The 19,509-nt window shown below is 34.1% G+C and overlaps 3 protein-coding genes across 4 annotated transcripts; 2 read left to right on the top strand and 1 right to left on the bottom strand.

Annotated features, from left to right (window-relative positions):
• Positions 1 to 1,261: 1,261 nt before the first annotated feature.
• LOC110638836 (receptor like protein 21) lies at positions 1,262 to 4,035 on the top strand. Of its 2 annotated transcripts, XM_021789526.2 has the most exons (3): positions 1,262 to 1,458; positions 1,553 to 1,857; positions 2,069 to 4,035. In XM_021789526.2, exons 2-3 carry the CDS (start codon positions 1,623 to 1,625, stop codon positions 3,865 to 3,867), a joined length of 2,034 nt encoding a protein of 677 aa, XP_021645218.1. In that variant the 5' UTR covers positions 1,262 to 1,458; positions 1,553 to 1,622; the 3' UTR covers positions 3,868 to 4,035. The 2 variants fall into 2 exon arrangements, with proteins under 2 accessions (XP_021645218.1, XP_057997970.1); XM_058141987.1 differs by having other exon boundaries at positions 1,262 to 1,857.
• Positions 4,036 to 6,909: 2,874 nt separating this feature from the next.
• Positions 6,910 to 15,049, top strand: LOC110638835 (beta-galactosidase 8). Its single transcript, XM_021789524.2, has 19 exons — positions 6,910 to 7,453; positions 7,523 to 7,618; positions 7,908 to 8,020; positions 8,168 to 8,234; positions 8,315 to 8,407; positions 8,637 to 8,780; positions 8,947 to 9,035; positions 9,157 to 9,262; positions 9,339 to 9,426; positions 9,647 to 9,765; positions 10,392 to 10,553; positions 11,185 to 11,387; positions 11,509 to 11,618; positions 12,572 to 12,678; positions 12,847 to 12,957; positions 13,143 to 13,244; positions 13,878 to 14,089; positions 14,170 to 14,506; positions 14,599 to 15,049. The coding sequence occupies exons 1-19, from the start codon at positions 7,289 to 7,291 to the stop codon at positions 14,704 to 14,706; spliced, it is 2,532 nt and encodes an 843-aa protein (XP_021645216.2). The 5' UTR covers positions 6,910 to 7,288; the 3' UTR covers positions 14,707 to 15,049.
• A 363-nt stretch (positions 15,050 to 15,412) lies between these two features.
• Positions 15,413 to 18,251, bottom strand: LOC110638833 (uncharacterized). Its single transcript, XM_021789523.2, has 2 exons — positions 17,438 to 18,251; positions 15,413 to 16,734 (listed from the first exon to the last, which is right to left on the bottom strand). Exons 1-2 carry the CDS (start codon positions 17,880 to 17,882, stop codon positions 16,010 to 16,012), a joined length of 1,170 nt encoding a protein of 389 aa, XP_021645215.2. The 5' UTR covers positions 17,883 to 18,251; the 3' UTR covers positions 15,413 to 16,009.
• Between the last annotated feature and the right edge of the window lie 1,258 nt (positions 18,252 to 19,509).

Here is a 19,509-nt window from a genome sequence, read left to right as displayed (position 1 = left end):
TAATTATTTGTTAAAAATATTAAGATGATGCCTCACATCAGTACCTTCATCCATTCTGAGTTGGTACAACTCCTTCTTCAAGTACAAGCGATTTGTAAGTGATTTTGATATGTACAAGCTCTCCAATTTCTTTCACAAAACAACTGGCGAAGTCTCCTCCAAAACATGATATTTCACATCTAGGGCTAACATCAATTTAATCGTACCCATGGCTCTTTGTTGAAGCTTCTCCCAATCATTATCTTTCATGGTAGCTGGTTGCTTCTCGTTCAATGCTTTAATTAATCCTTGTTGTACAAGGACATCTTCACGGTGTTTTGCTATAAACTGAAATTATTTTTCCCATCGAATGGCTCCACCTCAAATTTTGAACTCGCCATCTTTGACATCTCAAACCACAACTCTGATATAACTTGTTGTGAAAAAATCACACTCACACAAAATAAAAAATACAAAATTTAACGTGGTTCGGCGTAAGCCTACTCCACCAATAAATCCACTATCGAAGAAAAATAATTACAATCACTAATTATTTTTTTCACTCTCAAAATCACTCAAACAAAACTTATAAAATTCAACACATCTCTCGATTTTGTAAGCTCTCTGCAATGCATTCCATATAATAACCTATCAACTATACATATATAGGCCGTTAAAATTTAATCCTTTTAGGACTCTAATTATTAAATTTTATAATATAAATTCTACTAAACTTAATAAACTAATTATACTTCCTAAACTAACTATACTTCCTAATTCTAATTAGACTTAGACTTTAACACAGCACAAATGTTTCAGGTAATCTTCCTCGAAAAAACATGGATTGTTATTGATTTATTAGATTTCAAATGTTATTTAATATTTATTTGACAAATATTGGCCACATCAATTTCAAGGAAGAACAATGACAGAGAAAATTTGCTTTAAGAAATTTCCCAGAAGTCTATTCACTTTGAAAGAAGATACAAGTAGTTCTATTCACTTTGAAAGAAGATATAAGTAGAGAATAACGATCCTTATGGTTGGATTCTTGTCAGTTAATGAGTTAATTTGCTGCACAATGACTAGAAACTCTATGCTTTTATCGCAGCATATATAAATGTTTCAGATAATCTTCCTCGAAAAGACATGGATTGTTATTGTTTTATCAGATTTCATATCTTATTTAATGTTTACTTGACAAATATTGGACACATCAATTTCAACGAAGACCAATAACATAGAAAAATTGCTTTCAGAAATTTCCCAGAAAGCAACCAAACACATAAATTTTTCAAGGAAGACCAATCAGTGTTCACTTTGAAAGAAGATAAGAACTGTGGGCTTGCCTTTAATTACGCGGTATCACCTTCAATTAAATTTACTTGTGGAAGATCAATCTGTTGACATAAAAGCTTCAATCGACTCAAATTTACTTGTTTTATCGCACATCAAACAGCGTGAATTCTCAAAGAGAAGGTAGTTCAAATTGCTCTTCTGAAAGTTGTGCCTTTCTAATGAAAATGTTGGATGCCCATGGTGGCTTATCTTTGCTTATCATGTTATTCATCAGTTTCAACATCGGTTGGTCCAGAGGTTGCTCGGATGAAGAGAGAATAGCTATCCAAGAAATCTTAAATTCTATGGGCTACCAATCTATATCTTCTCTACCAGAAAGCTACACTGATGATTGTTGCCAGTGGGAGGGAGTTTTTTGCAGTCTCACAAGTTCCCACGTGGTCAGAATTTTCTTTGACCCTTTAGGGGAAGGAGAAGGAGTGTTATGGTATCCTGATATGAAACTTTTTGCTCAAATCAAAGAACTGCAAGAATTACATCTCACAAGAAATCGCATTGGTGGACTGCTTAACCCTGAAGGTGAGAGACTGAGAGCTCTTTGTTCATTAAGTAAAATCTTCTTTGCTTTTGCATGACTTTTCTTTTTATCATTAGGATTCCATTGTCTACGGTGATCAAACTATATGCTTCTTAAAAACTGTGATTTCTTTACGTGTTCATTTTTATATTCATAATTCCCGAGTCAAGGATTTGCTCGTTTCATTTACATGTTTAATTCATAATTATGCAGCATTGTGCACACTCATGAACTTGAAACATTTGGATCTCTCAGTTAACTTTATTGAAGATGATATGCCCTCATGTTTGGCTAACATGTCATCGCTTAGAATTTTGAAGTTGTCAAAGAACCAGTTCCAGGGTGACCTCACCATTTTTAGCAACCTATCAAACATCGAGGAGATTGATGTTTCTTATAACCTTTTTCAAGGCCTGATCCCACTTTCCACTTTTGCCAATCTCTCAAAGCTTATTTTTCTTGATCTTTCATACAACACTCACTTAGAAGTTGAATCTGAATCTCCAACTTGGCATCCTTCTTTCCAAATACTACATTTGTTTCTGGCAGGATGCAATCTCAACAATAGAAATAGCAACCGTGTCCCTCTATTCCTTTCCACTCAGTACAACTTACAGACTTTAGATTTATCTAACAACTTCCTTGAAGGACCCTTTCCTGCTTGGATGCTCCATAATGTTTCTTCTGCATTGAGGTTGAGGGGCAATTCATTTGTTGGTCACTTTCCTGATGCTTACCATAATAGAGAACTGAAGCTCGCTGAGCTGGACGTCTCCTGCAACCTTTTTTATGGGAAATTGCCCTCAAACATAGCCATCTTTCTTCCGAACCTGTATGCATTCAATGCATCCTCATGTGGATTGACTGGTATCATCCCAGCATCATTAGGAAAATTGAAAGCTCTAGAGCGCTTGGACTTGTCTAGTAATCACTTCGATGGATTTATACCAAGTGGCCTAACCAAAAACTCAGCCCTATGGTACTTAAATTTGTCTAACAATCGCTTAGGTGGTGGGTTGCTTCCAGAAGATTGCAATATGACACAACTGAGATGGTTGCTACTGCACCATAATTCCTTCCTCGGAAATATGCCCCATTGCTTGTCAAACAGTCGATCTATGTTGATGCTGGATATCCGACACAACAATCTGTCAGGAATGATTTCAAGTGGAATGCCAATTTTCTCAGAATTAGGTGCACTCCTATTGAGAGGAAACCATTTCAGTGGATACATTCCAAGACAATTATGTCAAATGCCAAAGTTGCAGTTCTTGGACCTCTCCAACAATCACTTCTCTGGGATCATTCCTTATTGCCTCAGTAACAATTTGTTTTGGACAAAGAAGTTACAGGCAAACTCTTGGGTCCCAATTGATTTTACCACCAAAGGATATGCATATTCTTTCCAGGGCATTCCGCTAACTTTAATGACAGGCATTGATCTATCAGCTAACCAATTGGCAGGTGCCATTCCATACCAACTGGGCAAATTACATGAACTTCATTCTTTGAACTTATCCAATAATCTTTTGACTGGCCATATTCCAAAATCCTTCGAGAAAATCACGAGCTTGGAAAGCCTAGATCTTTCCTACAACAGGTTAACAGGGCAAATTCCTCAGGAAATTAGCCACATGAGTTCTCTTACAACTCTTCGCCTCGCGTTTAATGATCTTTCAGGCAGGATCCCATTTGAAGGACAACTTTCGACATTCTCTGAGAGTAGCTACGTTGGCAATCCGAAGCTGTGTGGAGATCCGTTAGAGAGAAAATGCTCAGAGAACACCAATGATGTCAACCAAGATGATGGAAATGAAGAAAAAGAAGAAAAGAACTTGGAGGAGGATCATAGAGTCATCGACGAACCTCTCTTCTTCTATTCATTTGTGTTCATGTCTTATGCTCTTGGATTTTGGAGTGTCGTTGCCCCTTTATGCTTCAGCAGGAATTGGAGGGAAAAATATTACACTGCCATTGATGGATGCGTGAATTATGTGAGATGTTCTAAATAGTTGGACTGACTGTGTTTTATGCTATGGCTGGGCTTCTTTTTCAATCTTAAAACAAGATACTATTCTCATGTGTACTGTCGAATTCCGTGTAAAATGATAAATGACTACAAGCTAATTGCTGAACAATAAATATATGAATGAATAAACAATTCAGTGGTTGTGCTATAATCTTTGTTCATAAGATCCAAGAAAGCTCCGCTTTTGACACTTAATTCACCATTATTAGTTCATAATACTTAATTAGCCAATTGCTTAACTACCCAGAATTAAATTTGTGTGTGAAGCCTGGCAAGTTCCTGAATTGGGTTTCATTCAACACAGAGTGTTATCAAAACTAGACCATTTGCCTAAGGTCATACTTCTGTTTAAGACAATGATGTCAATTCCCTTAATAGAGTTGTGTAAAGTTGTTGGATTTTCGGGCAAAAAGATAGATTTTCTTCCCAATTTTAAAGTGGGGAAGTGGAAATTATTGCAAGACCACTTTTTCTCGTGGCGCAGCCCATGCCCTGTCCAAGAACCACATGTCCAAAACCATAGCACAGAGGGTCAATATATGTGTGCATTTGATTAGGGTCGAATTTATCTTGTGTTCACATTTGTGTAGAAACTTATTTTAGATATAAATCAAACCTATTTTCTCTAAGCTGCGTGGAGATATTCATTGTTAGAGTGGACATCAAACTAGTTTTGGATCAGAATTAATAATTAACAATTGCTAAGTTAAAGACCAACGGCTCTACCTCCTTTCTAGCTATGCATAATTTTCTGGATTTGGCATATAAGAATTTCCCGGTGAGTGTTTGTTGATGGGTTAGGGGTGTGAGTGTGACAATCATCATCCCCTTCTCCTTCATGGATCAGGGAAAGCGAGTGGGGGATGGTGGAAATAGCCACCGCATGCACTACCGTATACCAATTATCAATTGCTGCCTTTTTATATTTTTCAATCGACAACACCCACCATGCCTTGTGCCTAATTTTTATTAAATTACTAACTAGATAATTTATTATATTGAATTTTAAATTATTTGGATTTATTTAAAAGCTTTTTTTTAAAATGTTATTAAAAAAATTATTTTAAAAATTTATTTTAAAGTCATTATCAATAAAATATAAATTAAAATTAAAATTAAATTTAAAATTTCTTAATAAATATTTTAAGATAATTTTTTAATAGCAATTTAAATATTAATATTAAGTAGACCTTTAATACATATACGTTGTATGAAATTTCACTTATCATCAAAATGTCTTGATTTTGTAATATGGTGTATCCTTTTTATAACAAAAAAATTATATAAAAATTTTGAAATAAATAGTAAATATATATATATATATATATTTTAAAAAAATATATATTTGACATAAATTTTCAATCAATAAGTCTCAATTTAACAATTGAAACCACTAATTAAATCATGAAATTTCATCATGACATTAACTAATTAAAAGAAATTTACTATGCTTCTCTTCCACACTTAAAATTGCACTTTTCTTCATCTTTGTCAGACACCCTTTGTTGGTTGTTAAGGATGTGATTGTGAATTCCCACAAAAAGTGCACTTTAAGTTGAGCATCTCATTAGCACCATTATGAATATAATTCCTTTTCCTCCTAGTTACAACCACTAAAGGTGTTGAGAAAAAATATATTTTTAATTTATTAATTAAAGGATATTAAAAATTAATTTAAAATTAAATTTAATAAATTTTAATTATAATAATATTAAAACTCTATTTATTTCGTGTAAATTAATATATATATGAAAATTATTTTATATGAAAAATTATTTTTTAAGAAAATATTTTTTATAAATTTTTTTAAATTATTTGATTATACTGTTAAACTAATGATATGTATTTATATTATATATATATATATATATATAAGTATTTTTACATTTTAATAAGATATTAAAATTTAAAAATTGACTTTCTCTTTTGAAAAAATGAAGTTATTTTCTTTAAAAATAGCTTAATTTTTTCTTTAATTAAAAAATTATTTTTCATTAACTCATTTTTTGAATGCCCCAAACATTAAAAAATATAAAAATATATTTTTTAAAAATATTTTTCGCAAAATAAATAAAATATAAAATAATAAAACATATTTTTTCAAACTGATTTTTTAGTAAATTTTTTTTTAAAAAAAGGTCATTAAAAATAACCTCTATGCATTTTTTTTTCATCTTAATAAAATAGCTAAATAAAACCATCTAATTTTATATAATATTCACATAGAACTCATATGCCTCTAAGGTAGTGTATTCAATTACAAACCATATTACATAATATGCATGCAACTCAAATAAATTATATCAGATCATTAATTGAATGAAATAATTTCTTTAATCAATACATAAATTTATTCTCTTATATTTAAAAGAAATAAAATATTTTATGAACTTGACATGCAATGATTTTATAATGCGGTTAGTATGCTTTTTTTTTATTTATTTTATAGAAAATAACTCATATGTGAAAAATATTTTTTATAATAAAATATTTCTTAAGAAAATATTAAAATATTTTCTGTTTTTTAATTATTATGATAAATTAATAATATGTATTATTAATATGTATAATTATTTTTATATTTTAATAAAATTATTAAAATTTAAAAAATATTTTTTTTATTAAAAAAAGTTATTTTATTTAAAAATAATTTAATTTTTTCTTTAATTTTCTGTTGAGTTCTTTTTGTTAGTATCTCAAACAATAAAAAATGTGGAAAATATTTTTTAATATTTTCCACATTTGTGAGCTAAAATATCAAAACAAAATCTCATTGGCCATAAATAATATCTCAAAAATTAATTAGCACGCATCACATTTACATTCTTAATAATTTGATTTACTGAATATTTCAATTTTAATTAGTAAATTATTTTAAAATTAATATACATAGAGTACAATTTAAATTAATAATAATAATAATAATAATCCATTTAATAAAATTTTCCTCTATCCCGAGACCTGGCGCAAAATAATTGGCAGGAGCACCAACAGTTTCGTGATTCGAGCAGCACCGTTTCTTTCCCCGTCACGGCTTCATTATCCCCGGTACCCCTGCTTTTTATTTTCCATTTTATTGTAAGCTTGAACATATGAACTGATGAGAAAGAACTGAGGTCTACAAGTCAAGAAACAAGCAGAATCCAGAGCTTTAATGCCGTGCCGTCCCAGGCTCAAGATTGTGCAGCTCTGCACTTCTCATCTTCAATTCCCTTCAAAGTTTTACAAAACCATATAACAAAGCAAAGCTAAAGAATAAAGCAATTTGTTTTAAGAAAGCTAACAAAAACTGTTTTTAAAGGCATTAATCCACAGCTTGAAGAAAGTTAATAAAAGAACAAGATTAACCCAATACATATACAAGGAAGGAGATAATAAGAAATATTGGAAGAATTCGAGAAATCATGCGAGGGAGAGAGATTCTTGCTGTGGTAATATTGTTCTTTGGTGTTCTTCTAACGACATCGTTTGCTGCCAATGTGACGTATGATCACAGGGCCTTACTGATCGATGGCAAGCGCCGTGTCTTGATCTCCGGCTCCATTCATTATCCTCGCAGTACTCCCGAGGTAAGTTCATTTCTTCTCTCTCTCTCTCTGAAATATTTTTTGTATTTATATGCGTATCGGTTGTTGTAGATGTGGCCAGACCTTATACAGAAATCCAAAGATGGAGGTCTAGATGTTATAGAGACTTATGTTTTCTGGAACGTGCACGAACCAGTTCGAAACCAGGTTCTCTAGTGCTCTGTTCTCCCTTTTCTTTACCTTCTTAATAATATAATGCTCTGTTTGATTGCCAAGAAAATGCGGGAGAAAGTTACTAAAATCACTGGGTTTTCATTGTTATATGTAAATGTAAAGAGTTTTAATCAGCACAAGTTCTTGGGTCAGTTGGGTTGAGTTTTTCAGTCTTTGCTTAACTAAAAAGAAAGTGGAAAGCCCAGGAAGCTACTTTTGCTTTAGCAACTAAACAGAGAAATCTTTGTTTCTTAATTATGTCTGGTAATGATAACATGTGCAGTACAATTTTGAAGGAAGATACGACCTGATGAAATTTGTGAAATTAGTAGCAGAAGCTGGACTTTATGTTCATCTTCGCATTGGTCCATATGTTTGTGCAGAATGGAATTATGGGTACTTATCTTTATGCCATTTACTCAAATAATTAACTGAAAAATGATTGCTTCCTTCTCTTTTTAATCTTGATAACCACATGAACTCGATGCATAATCATGTTTTCATTGACTTTTTTTTTTCTTTCCCTTTGGGGCGTTTGAGCAGCGGCTTTCCTCTTTGGCTACATTTTGTACCTGGAATCAAGTTTCGAACTGATAATGAGCCATTCAAGGTTTTTACTGTTACTTGGTTGTTCTTGTAATTGTTTTCAGTAATAATTGTTCATTAATCATGGTTGCATTTCTGTTTCAGGTTGAAATGCAGCGATTCACGGCGAAGATTGTGGATATGATGAACCAGGAGAAGCTTTATGCATCTCAAGGAGGACCCATCATTTTATCACAGGTTGAAGTGTTTTATGAATTGTAGTGTTTGGTAGTATCTAAACTATGCATATTCTATTTGTGGGTTCTCTTTCATCATTAGCCAATAAATCCCTAATGTTCTCTGTTTTGACTTTTTGGTCATTGAGGAGGAGAAATGTGTTCTAGAAGAATAAAAAAAGCTTTTCCCAATTCTTTTTGAATTGCTCTTTTTTTTTTTTAATTAGTTCTTTTATTTCTTTAAATTTCAGATTGAAAATGAGTATGGGAACATTGATTCAGCATTTGGTCCTGCTGCTAAGATCTATATTAATTGGGCAGCAAAAATGGCTGTATCTCTTGATACTGGTGTGCCCTGGGTCATGTGCCAGCAAGCAGATGCTCCTGATCCTATTGTGAGTATCTTTTAATATCATTTTTTCCCTACAAATTTCCACTGCACAATCAACTCAGAATGACAGAATCCCATTTACTCTACACTATTCTTTTTCTGCTAATTATTGCATCAACTCTGTACATGATATGATATTTTTCTTTTTGATTTCTTCGACAAATTTGCAGATAAACACCTGCAATGGATTCTACTGTGACCAATTTACCCCAAATTCCAAGAACAAACCCAAAATGTGGACTGAGAATTGGAGTGGGTGGTCAGTACTCAATCTTAAATTTAACAATTGTGATATTTTATATGGGATAAGATGCCCCTATATAACTGCTTTCTTTTTTTTTTTTTTTAACTCATGTCCTTCCTGATAATTTCAAATCTAGGTTTCTATCCTTTGGTGGTGCTATTCCCTACAGACCTGTTGAAGACCTCGCATTTGCTGTCGCACGATTTTACCAGCTAGGGGGAACTTTCCAAAACTATTATATGGTGTGCAAATTCTTCTCCCTCAATCTGAATTATTTGAACTGAATTATTAAATTTAAATTCGGACACTGTTGTGCAGTACCATGGTGGTACTAACTTTGGCAGGACTAGTGGTGGACCCTTTATTTCTACAAGTTATGATTATGATGCCCCTCTTGATGAATATGGTATGCCTTCTTCAATTGCTCTATGCAACCTAATCAATAGTTGCAGCCAATTTGATAGTTTTAATGGTCATAGATGTGCTTGCTATGTGCTGTTATTTTAATATGGAAAAGGAATTGTGAAAGGGATATGGTAACCTGTAATTGCTAAGTTTGATAATTTAAGATTGTCTTGCAAGTTCCATCTTTTAGAAGACTTTGACTCATTTAACATGTATTGCAGGACTTCTTAGACAACCTAAGTGGGGCCACCTGAAAGATCTTCATAAGGCCATAAAGCTTTGTGAAGAAGCATTGATAGCAACTGAACCAACAACTACTTCTCTAGGTTCAAACTTGGAGGTACTTCCCATTTGGATGTATTGTTCACTTCACCTCTTACTGGAGAACATCACTTTGTGTGGACTTATAGGCCCTTTAATGAACTTCTTCAAGGCCTCAAAATCTTCCAATCACATTAAAAAAAGAATAACATCTAGTTTTTATTCTGTAATTTGCCTTACATCTGGGAGTTTCATGGTGTTTACCCTGCCTTAAGTGAGTGTTAAAGAAGAAATTCTTCAGTCACATTAAAAAAGAATACCATTTGAACGCCTAAAGTGAGTGTTGAAGAAGAAAGCATGTTCTTGTCTTTCTGGCTCTGAAATTTTACTCATGAAATGATATAATTTTGATGCTAGGTCTTCCTCCCTTTCTTCAACATCTTCATCCTTGGGATGTCAGAGTCCCTTTTTCTATTCTAAATCTTGCTAATTGGGATTGAGACTAAATTAGTTAACTTTTGAGAGATTTTCATTTTTCTCCCTTTTGAGTATGACCAGTTTCATCTGTGTATATAACTTTCATATGGGAATGCAAAATTAATATTAAGTTTTGAGAAGGTCACAAAAAGGAAAGGGAAGCAAATTCAAGGGTGTTGATAACTCATTACGATAACTAGACTTGCTAATTTATAATTGTGTTTCCAGGCAACAGTCTATAAAACAGGATCAGGATTATGTGCTGCTTTTCTTGCCAATATTGCTACTTCCGACAAAACAGTAACTTTCAATGGAAACTCATATATTTTGCCTGCCTGGTCTGTGAGCATCTTACCAGACTGCAAGAATGTAGCTCTCAATACTGCAAAGGTTTGTCTCAGAAGATTGTGCCATATATGTTTAGCTTGTTAGTTCTTGTCATTTATGTCCAAAAATCCGGATGCATATACTGTTGAATATTGTGGGCTAAGGAGTGGATCCATGATTTCTGTTCCTTAGTCTGATTAACATTGGTAGCTAACTCCAGAGCCATATGTCCGGTAGCTTAAAGCTAGGTCACATTCAGACAGCATTTCACCATTGTATGTTAATTGGCTCTTCTTTTTCTCTCTTTCAACGGATGTCTGCGATCATACTTTAAAAATTTCCTTGTTATTTTAGGTATTAAGAAGAGTAAATGTCTTTATAATGGGACACTATAAGCAGAGGGGGAAATTATGCCCTGCCTTGCATTAGTTTCTTATTGCATGTTCACACATGGCCAATAGAAAATTCTGGACCTGTTAATAGTATTATAAAGACAATGTTTTAAGGTTTTCAATCTGATGTACTCTAGCTGTCTAGCATTCGTATTAGAAAAGTAATATCATTTTACTTTGTTGTTAACTTCACTTATTCATTTTGTTACAGATGCTTGTAAATACATCTTAATTATTCACAAGACATACTCTTTGGTTCCTACTAGTAGCATAAACAAAGGTTTTTAACTTTCATATGACAGATTAACTCTGTGAGTGTTATTCCGAGCTTCACTCGTCAATCTCTGGTGGGTGATGTTGCTTCCTCCAAGGCTCTCAGCTTTGGCTGGAGTTGGATAACTGAACCAGTGGGCATCTCAAAGAAGGATGCATTTGTAAAATCTGGACTATTGGAGCAAATAAACACTACAGCAGATAAAAGTGACTACTTATGGTACTCATTAAGGTATGCAAGTCTATTGTTTTAAGGCTGTTTCTGTAAGGCATGGTTTGTCTGCTCCAATCATATTGATGAGTTTCATAAAAATGTTTTCATGTCTGAAAATCATTCTATTTATTTTTTTCAGCACTAATATAAAAGGTGATGAGCCCTTCCTTGAAGATGGTTCTCAAACTGTTCTTCATGTGGATTCTCTTGGCCACGCTCTTCATGTTTTTGTTAATGGGAAACTTGCAGGTGACAGAAAATAACAATGAGCATAAAATTTGCATTTTTTTTAGTTCCATAAATGATTTCTTATTTCCCTCTCTAGATTTCTTGTTACTCATCATTAAGCAGGCTGACAGTGTATGTCATTGGAACATCCTCTGTTCCTGGCTACACCATTTTTATGTGTGTGTGACTAATGATAAGATTCCTAGTTTTTCCTTTAAATAACCATTTTAGATAAGCAAACTCAGAAAACAAGTAATAAGTACACCAAGGACTTCAGCGGCAAAATGATTCTAACTCCTCTCTGGGTGCTTCAATTATAAAACTTTTTCTCCTGTTGAGCTTTACTTTTTGTTGTTTGTTAGTCCTGGTCTTAGCTTGACCAATTTTCTTCTCTACTTTCTCCCTTTGGAGTAGCTCCAATTAGACAAGTAGAGCACATTGGGTTAGAGGATAAAAAGAAAAGAAGGGGTAGACCTAAACTGATTTGGAGGAGAGTAGTACAACATGACCTAGAAGTATTACACATTTCTGAGGATTTAACCCAAAAACGTTTAGAGTGGAAAAAGAGAATCGATATAGCCGACCCCAATAAATATTTTGGATAAAGGCTTAGTTGAGTTGAGTTGAGTTGAGTTAAGTTTTCTCCCTTGGAGTAAACCCCTTCCCTATGTGCCTGGCATTGAAAATGTGTTATCTTTTGCAAGATAAATTGCATCAGAAGCTCTAAAAAATATGCCCATCATCCAGCCCCAGGTGCACGGTGTTAGCTCTACGTGCCTTTCAGCTTATAGCCTTTAGTTATTTACAGTGTGTATACGTAAACAAATGATCAGGAACATAAAGATTAAGTCTGATCCAAAGGAAAATTTTATCCCATCTCATCATTTATGCTTTTCAAATTTGTGAATTGTAATAATTTAGGTTTGAACAGTTGAAGTAATTCTGATCGTATTGAAAAAATGGGGCATGTACAGGGAGCGGAACAGGCAAGAGCAGTGCCAAGGTTTCAGTCGATATTCCCATCATAGTTATACCTGGGAAGAACACTATTGATCTCCTAAGTTTGACTGTTGGACTATCTGTAAGCAATTAATAGAGAAGGATAGCTGTTACTATTTGCTTTGTGTTTTGCTGCAGTAGTCTCCTTTTGAAGAATAAGATATCTGTCAGATGAAGAAATTCCATCATTGATTAAAACATCACTAGATATGATCATTATTTGATGGAAATATATTACTTCTTGTATCAGAATTATGGAGCTTTTTATGATTCAATTGGTGCTGGAATAACTGGTCCAGTAAAGCTGGTAGGGCAAAATGGCACTACTGTTGATCTTTCTTCACAGCAGTGGACATATCAGGTAAGTCTTTGTTCTCCATGCTCTTTGCAATCCAAAATATATGGCAGAATGAAGGGAAGAAAATTCCACTTCAAATAAAGCAGAAATACCTGCCTCCAAAGGGATCAAATGCTGCATTTGTTTGATTTAGATGAAATGCTATGTTCTTCAAGTTCCATTCTTTATATGTTGTATTGTGAGTACAGATTGGACTTCAAGGTGAAGAATTAAGTCTTTCTAGTGGAAGTTCTTCACAATGGATTTCACAGCCTAACTTGCCTACGAAGCAGTCTTTGATATGGTACAAGGTAACCTTTAAATCTTTACCATTTATTCAAATTCAATTTAAAATAGAAGCCATGATATAAACATGCCATTTGCCTTCTATTATTGGTTTAATGCTATTGACATTTGGTCTAATTTCTGATAATTGCATTGCAAAACAAGGGATTTTCTCAGCAATCAAAAGTTCCATTATCAGACTAAAAATTTAAATGACTATTTGTTGTGGAAGTTTAGTTGAGCCTTTTGAAGGATTATTCTAATGACATTATTAAACGGTAATTGGTATAAACTGTCTGATATGGGATGTTTCTTTAAAAGCTAAAACATGTGGATTTTGTGTAGGAAGAGAGGATCTGTGTATTCCAGATACTTGAGACAAGCATAAATCAACTTGAGAATTTCAATTTGTAAAAGAAAACCGTAAAATGCTTTAGAAATTATTTTATTTGATAAACCAGAATATAAGTGAATTCCTTGTGAAATTTTTGAAGTATATGATGCTTTGTAATTGAAACTTCATTCTTTGGGTCTTTCACTCTACAGCTTTGCATATTGTAGGAGAATGCATTTGGTCTCTATATTATGGTGACCTTCCTGGTTTAATGATGTCGAATCAATTTCTTTGAAATTAAGAACTTGTGGTACTTGTGATCCAGACCAGTTTCAATGCACCTGCTGGCGACGATCCTGTTGCAATTGATTTCACAGGAATGGGAAAGGGTGAGGCATGGGTGAATGGACATAGCATTGGACGTTATTGGCCAACCAATGTGTCTCCAAATAGTGGTTGCACTGACTCTTGCAATTACAGAGGACCTTACAATTCAAAAAAGTGCCGGAAAAACTGTGCAAAGCCTTCTCAGACATTGTAAGTGCTGAAGAGTCTAATGAAGAAAGCTTGACAAACTCTCTCAGAAGTGTTGGTTCTAATGTGAACATATTTTGCAGGTACCATGTACCTCGTTCATGGGTGAAATCAAGTGACAACACTCTTGTATTGTTTGAGGAAGTGGGTGGGGATCCGAGACAGATAGTTTTTGCTACAAAACAGATTGGAAGTTTGTGCTCGCACGTTTCAGAGTCCCACCCATTACCTGTAGATATGTGGAACACAGATTCAGAAGCAGGAAAAAAATCAGGACCTGTACTATCACTGGAATGCCCACATCCTAATCAGGTCATTTCTTCAATCAAGTTTGCAAGCTTTGGAACCCCACATGGAACTTGTGGGAGTTTTAGCCATGGCCAATGCAGCAGCAGTAATGCTCTTTCCATTGTACAGAAGGTATGACCCTGTTCACTCTTTCTATAGAATTTTGATGAATCAGTTTAGAACTTGTACTGGTTTTAAACAAATGAATTCTAATTTTTTTACAGGCTTGTGTTGGATCAAAGAGTTGTAGCATTGGCGTGTCGATCAATACACTTGGGGATCCATGCAGGGGAGTTAAAAAGAGTTTAGCAGTAGAAGTTTCCTGTACATGAGATGTTGCTCAAAGCATTCACTTTGGTTGGGACATAATCAAAGCATTGTCCCCAAGTAAGCGCAAGGGAAGCTGCCTCGTCCTCCCACGTTGTAATGCTTGCATAATAAATAGTAATTGAAAGTGCTCTAATCAAATGTTCAATAGTGGTTGTGCTGTTTGATGAAGCATCTTCAATATCTTGAAAATATCCGAAGCTAGAAATTTAGGATCTTGATCCATTCTTATAAAAGCTGGATCAATCTTGAATTTCTTCAAATATAATTATGCAAGACCATTGATGCAACAACAATATTTATTTGAGTTGCATATATAAAAGAAGGCATATCTCACGATATCTTCCATCTTTGTTTCTAAACACTGAATGGTCGTTTAACACAACTCCTAAGCGACGAATGTGCACTATTAAATATTTCTTCACAGCTTTTTGGTGGTTCAGCATGTCGATTTTCTAGAAGATGATATCTTACACTGTATAAGGTCTAAGATAGCCCTTCATTTGTGGAAACCTGCATCTACCAAGTAATATTTACCTGGATGGACATGTGTATTCAAAAAAATAATATATATATATATATATATATATATATATATATATATATATATATATATATATATATATATATCTTTTCTTTTTTTTTTTTTTTTTCAAGTTTGGCTCGAGTTTAGTATACAATTCTTCAATTATAATTTAATTCTTGATGAAAAACTAGAATGAAACCAAAACAGTAAATTATTTTTGCTTTGATACGGTTTAGTTTCTAGAGTAACGGTTCCTTTTCAATTCTAATTCGCTACAATTCTTCTATTCATTTTGGGTCCCAGAAATCATGCACACTCCTACAATTCTCAAGACTTGAGAAATTTTGAATTCAATGGGACTAATCTAAACTCAAGATGAAATTTTAGAGCACCCACAACCCATCTGATCTATTCAAATAAGGAATTATTAATATTAATTAGATCAAATATTGACCTGAATGTAACATTTGTAACTTCATTTTTGGTAAAATGATCCTTCATAGCACTTCTCTATGTAGAAAATTTGCTTCATTTCTATGAAATCTCTCAGAATTTTAAACATAATATGTAATAGGCAACTTTTATAGCTCTTGTTATTGTTGTATTGAATGATTATATATGAAATATGAACCCTTTTGAGCAACCAAAATAAAAGTATCTTGATACAAGCGTTACATGCCTGATTTGTTTCCAAACACAAAGAATGATATTGTTTTATTAGCTTATTTATTTATTTGCTCTTTTTTTTTAAGTTTATAATGTAGATATATTAAAATGCATGATTAGATTGTAGCAATCCCTGGAGCTGATTTACCCTGAAACCTGCAAGCGTTACAAAGAGGTGACAAGAGAGATGGAGTTCGGTACTTGTCTTCACCACCCATCATTGGCATAGGCACACCAATCTTGACAGGACTAACATAATCAGCCCTGTAAGTCTTTCCCAGAACTCCTTCGACAAGATCCGACAATTTCTTGAATCTGAATTGTGTTTCCAGGTGAGCAAAAGCATCATCATCAGGTAACTGGTAGTTGTGAACTATATTTTCCCTTTTTCCAATAGGCCTGACCTTGATGTCCATTTCTAAAAGACCTGCAGCAATCACTCTAACGCTGTTAGTATCATCAGTTCTTTCCACTATAACCTCTCTTTCTTCTTTGTTGGCTCTCCACTCGGCTGCTTCATCATTAGGGACATTGATATCCTGGCCGTCCCACCTCACAGTCAGGGCATCAATGTTATCATTCCATTGTGATACTTTCTTGGCAGCAATGACAAGATTGTGAGTATCAAACATGACAGAGAGTGCCTGCACCCAGGTGAAGTCTCGTGTCCTTCCTTGGGGTCTAGTTCCAATAAAGTGGGCATTGATGTGAAGGTTATCGTCTGAAACTATTGCAAAGTTACCTCCCTTTTCTCCATGAAAGTAGAACATCACTCCATCACCACCAATGAACCGAGGGTCATAGCAGAGAGAGCCATATCCATTACAGTTGGGTTTTCTCCCTGCCAGTGGGCATAAATGCAAGTTAAAACTGGATATAGTTGCCTGGTTTGATTTGAACTCAAAATAATATCATTATGACCAATATTATTAAATAGTATTCATATATACTCATCATATAAATCAAATGTTCTGCTGATAATACTAAATATTATAAAAAAATTAAAGCATCATGTGACTGTCCAAGTGTTCATTATTATTTATATGGACAATGCTCATTGAGTTAATAGCCTAATGTTGGTCTTGTAATGCATAAGGTTAGGTTCAAACTCTAATAGCTCCATTATCCTCTCTCCCCTTTAAGAATTTCTGTCACTTTGTACTAAATGACAGTAAGTTGGTAAGGAAACTTACTGTTGGAGTTGATGAGATTTAGTTGGTAAAACTCTATGTGTAAAAGCAAAGAAATAGCCATACCCAAGCATAGTGCAAGTATGGACTATGTTAACTAAAGAAAGCATTCTTTCCATATAAAAGGGAGAGCAGAGAGTGCTGCTGCTGGAAATAGGGAGTGCAAAGAGAACTTGGGAAGACTGGAAAGAGTGTTTGAGAGATCTAGCAAAATGAGGAAGAAAAGAAAGAAAAAAACTTTAAATTTGTGTTTGTAAATCCTCTGTTTTTAGTAATGAATTTATGTCTTTTCTCTTCTACTTGTTCTAGCATAAATATGTTCTTAGTTTTTCTTCCTTTAAATCCAACACTTACATTTGCAAGTGACCTCGCACTTGCTGCTGCAGTCAACATGGCATCCCTTCTTCTTCTTGTTATTCTTGGGTTTCTTCTGTGGGCACTGAGCCGGACACACAAGGGTCTTCTGGTGACAACCTCCCTTTGCCTTGCAGTAAGCTCTTTCCTGTCCTGTTGGTAGAGGTTCTACGTCATCAAAATCATCATTTTCACCGTTACCTTTACCATTGCCACCATTTTGATTGCCATTGTCATTACCCTCGTCGCCGTTACCGTTGTTGTTGCCGTTGTTAACATTCCCATCATCATGGCCCTCATTGCCATTGCCATTGTTACCATTCCCATTGTCATTGCCTTTGTTGCCATTCCCATTTCCATTGGCATCACCTCGAACAATTGTGGCTTCAGCTGCAATCAGCACAATAAAGAGAGCTACCAAAACATATGACCTTATTTGAACCATCTTTGCTTCCTACGATCAATCAATTCAATTATTTTTTTGTACTCCCTTTTGTTGATTTTCAACAACAGAGAAGATGAATGATTATTTGAGCCATGTTTGCCTTTGATCAGAGCATATTTATAAGGACTGCTAATCTACTAGGCCTTATAGTTTGGCTTAATTCATAAGAATCTGTTGCTTCCCCCTGTGTCAAATGGCTGACTCTGTAAAGCAGGGTATCTCTTCAAATATAATCTTTTGAAATCTTTATGTTTGCTTCAGTTCATCATAAAGGACCTTAAAAACTTGTACAAGTAAAAAATTTGAACAAACGTATCAGATTATACTGAAGGCTTGCTTTCAACGGTCAAGCTTTCTCAAAACTCAGCAATCATCTCCCGAAAGATAATGTTTTTGCTGTGCAAGTACCTTGCAGAACCCTCCACCAATCCATCGCACGTGCACATACACATGCATATACTAGGGATAAAAGTTAACCATTGAATTAGTATCTCAATCATCATGTACCTAGAATGGCAATGCGGCAAGGCAGGGCGGGATTGCACTCCTATCTCGGCCCCACATGAGTTTAAGGCCGGGTTAAGAACTTCTCCATCAAGGACGGGTTAAGAACTTCTCCATCAAGGAGTAGGTTGAGACGGGTTTCCCATGGAAACTTCTTTTTTATTTTTATTTTTTTTTCATTTTATTTTATTTTTATTTATTAAAAAATAAATTATAAGATAAAAATATAAATTTTAAACATAATCTTAATAATATACTTATATTTTTTTAATTATAATATTTAAATAATAAATATAAAAAAATAAATTATTTTTAATAAAAAATAATAATATATTAAGGACATTCAGGGCAGAGAAAAATTGATGGGTTAGTGAGATTAAATTATTCGCCCTCGTCTCACATCAGATTAAGATGGGGTCGAGAAAATTTGATCGAGTGCGTGGCAATTCAAATAATGCTCCTTCCCTTTTAAGAATTTATGCTACTGCTTCACACATTTTCTTTGGAACTTCACATCACCAGAGCTGCCATTAAATCCAAACCCGGCCACGGTCCATTTTAAATCTAAAATATGACTGAAACCAACCTGGTTTAATCCAGAATCAGAGCTTCACGGGTCTAAATCAAACCAAAATCATTTCCCTCTAGGATTGTACCAAATCGGACGGTTTAAATCTGAATTGACTTAAAATATTTTTCCTTAAAAAAATAAAAAAATTTTAAGAAAAATTCAACCATTAAATTAACTCTTAACTGAATAAAACCAAAACTGGTCAAACCCTATAATCTAGTTTAAGATCCTCGGTTCCATGAACCGAAACCTCCAGTTCCAAGAATGTAGCCCAATAAATGTGCCTCCGTTGCCTTACATTTCTTAATGAAGAAATCAGAGGTTCCTAGACAAGATTGATTTGCAAGTTCTCAATGGAAGGGTCTCATTTCAAGAAAGCCAACTTCTATGCGTGTGTATGCATGCATTGCCTCCTCATTAATTACTAATCACAAGGATTGAAAACTCAAAAACACATATAAAAAATGCCTTCTTGATCCTTACAATCCGCTCAGGCCCTATATAATATGTTAACTCCAGCAACCGCTAACCCTTGGGCGGCTCTGATATTCA

Source organism: Hevea brasiliensis, chromosome 1 (genome assembly GCF_030052815.1).
Source record: "Hevea brasiliensis isolate MT/VB/25A 57/8 chromosome 1, ASM3005281v1, whole genome shotgun sequence".
NCBI lineage: Eukaryota > Viridiplantae > Streptophyta > Magnoliopsida > Malpighiales > Euphorbiaceae > Hevea > Hevea brasiliensis.
The sequence above is the reverse complement of the archived record's forward strand: the minus strand, read 5'-3'. Positions and strand labels throughout refer to the sequence as shown.

Coding starts and splice junctions, on each gene's coding strand:
- LOC110638836 (XM_058141987.1), top strand. CDS start 1,497: ATGAAAATGTTGGATGCCCATGGTGGCTTATCTTTGCTTATCATGTTA. Junction 1,858..2,068: donor TGGACTGCTTAACCCTGAAG/GTGAGAGACTGA, acceptor ATAATTATGCAG/CATTGTGCACACTCATGAAC.
- LOC110638835 (XM_021789524.2), top strand. CDS start 7,289: ATGCGAGGGAGAGAGATTCTTGCTGTGGTAATATTGTTCTTTGGTGTT. Junction 10,554..11,184: donor TAGCTCTCAATACTGCAAAG/GTTTGTCTCAGA, acceptor TTCATATGACAG/ATTAACTCTGTGAGTGTTAT. Junction 13,245..13,877: donor AGTCTTTGATATGGTACAAG/GTAACCTTTAAA, acceptor CTTGTGATCCAG/ACCAGTTTCAATGCACCTGC.
- LOC110638833 (XM_021789523.2), bottom strand. CDS start 17,882: ATGGTTCAAATAAGGTCATATGTTTTGGTAGCTCTCTTTATTGTGCTG. Junction 16,735..17,437: donor GTGCGAGGTCACTTGCAAAT/GTAAGTGTTGGA, acceptor GCCCACTGGCAG/GGAGAAAACCCAACTGTAAT.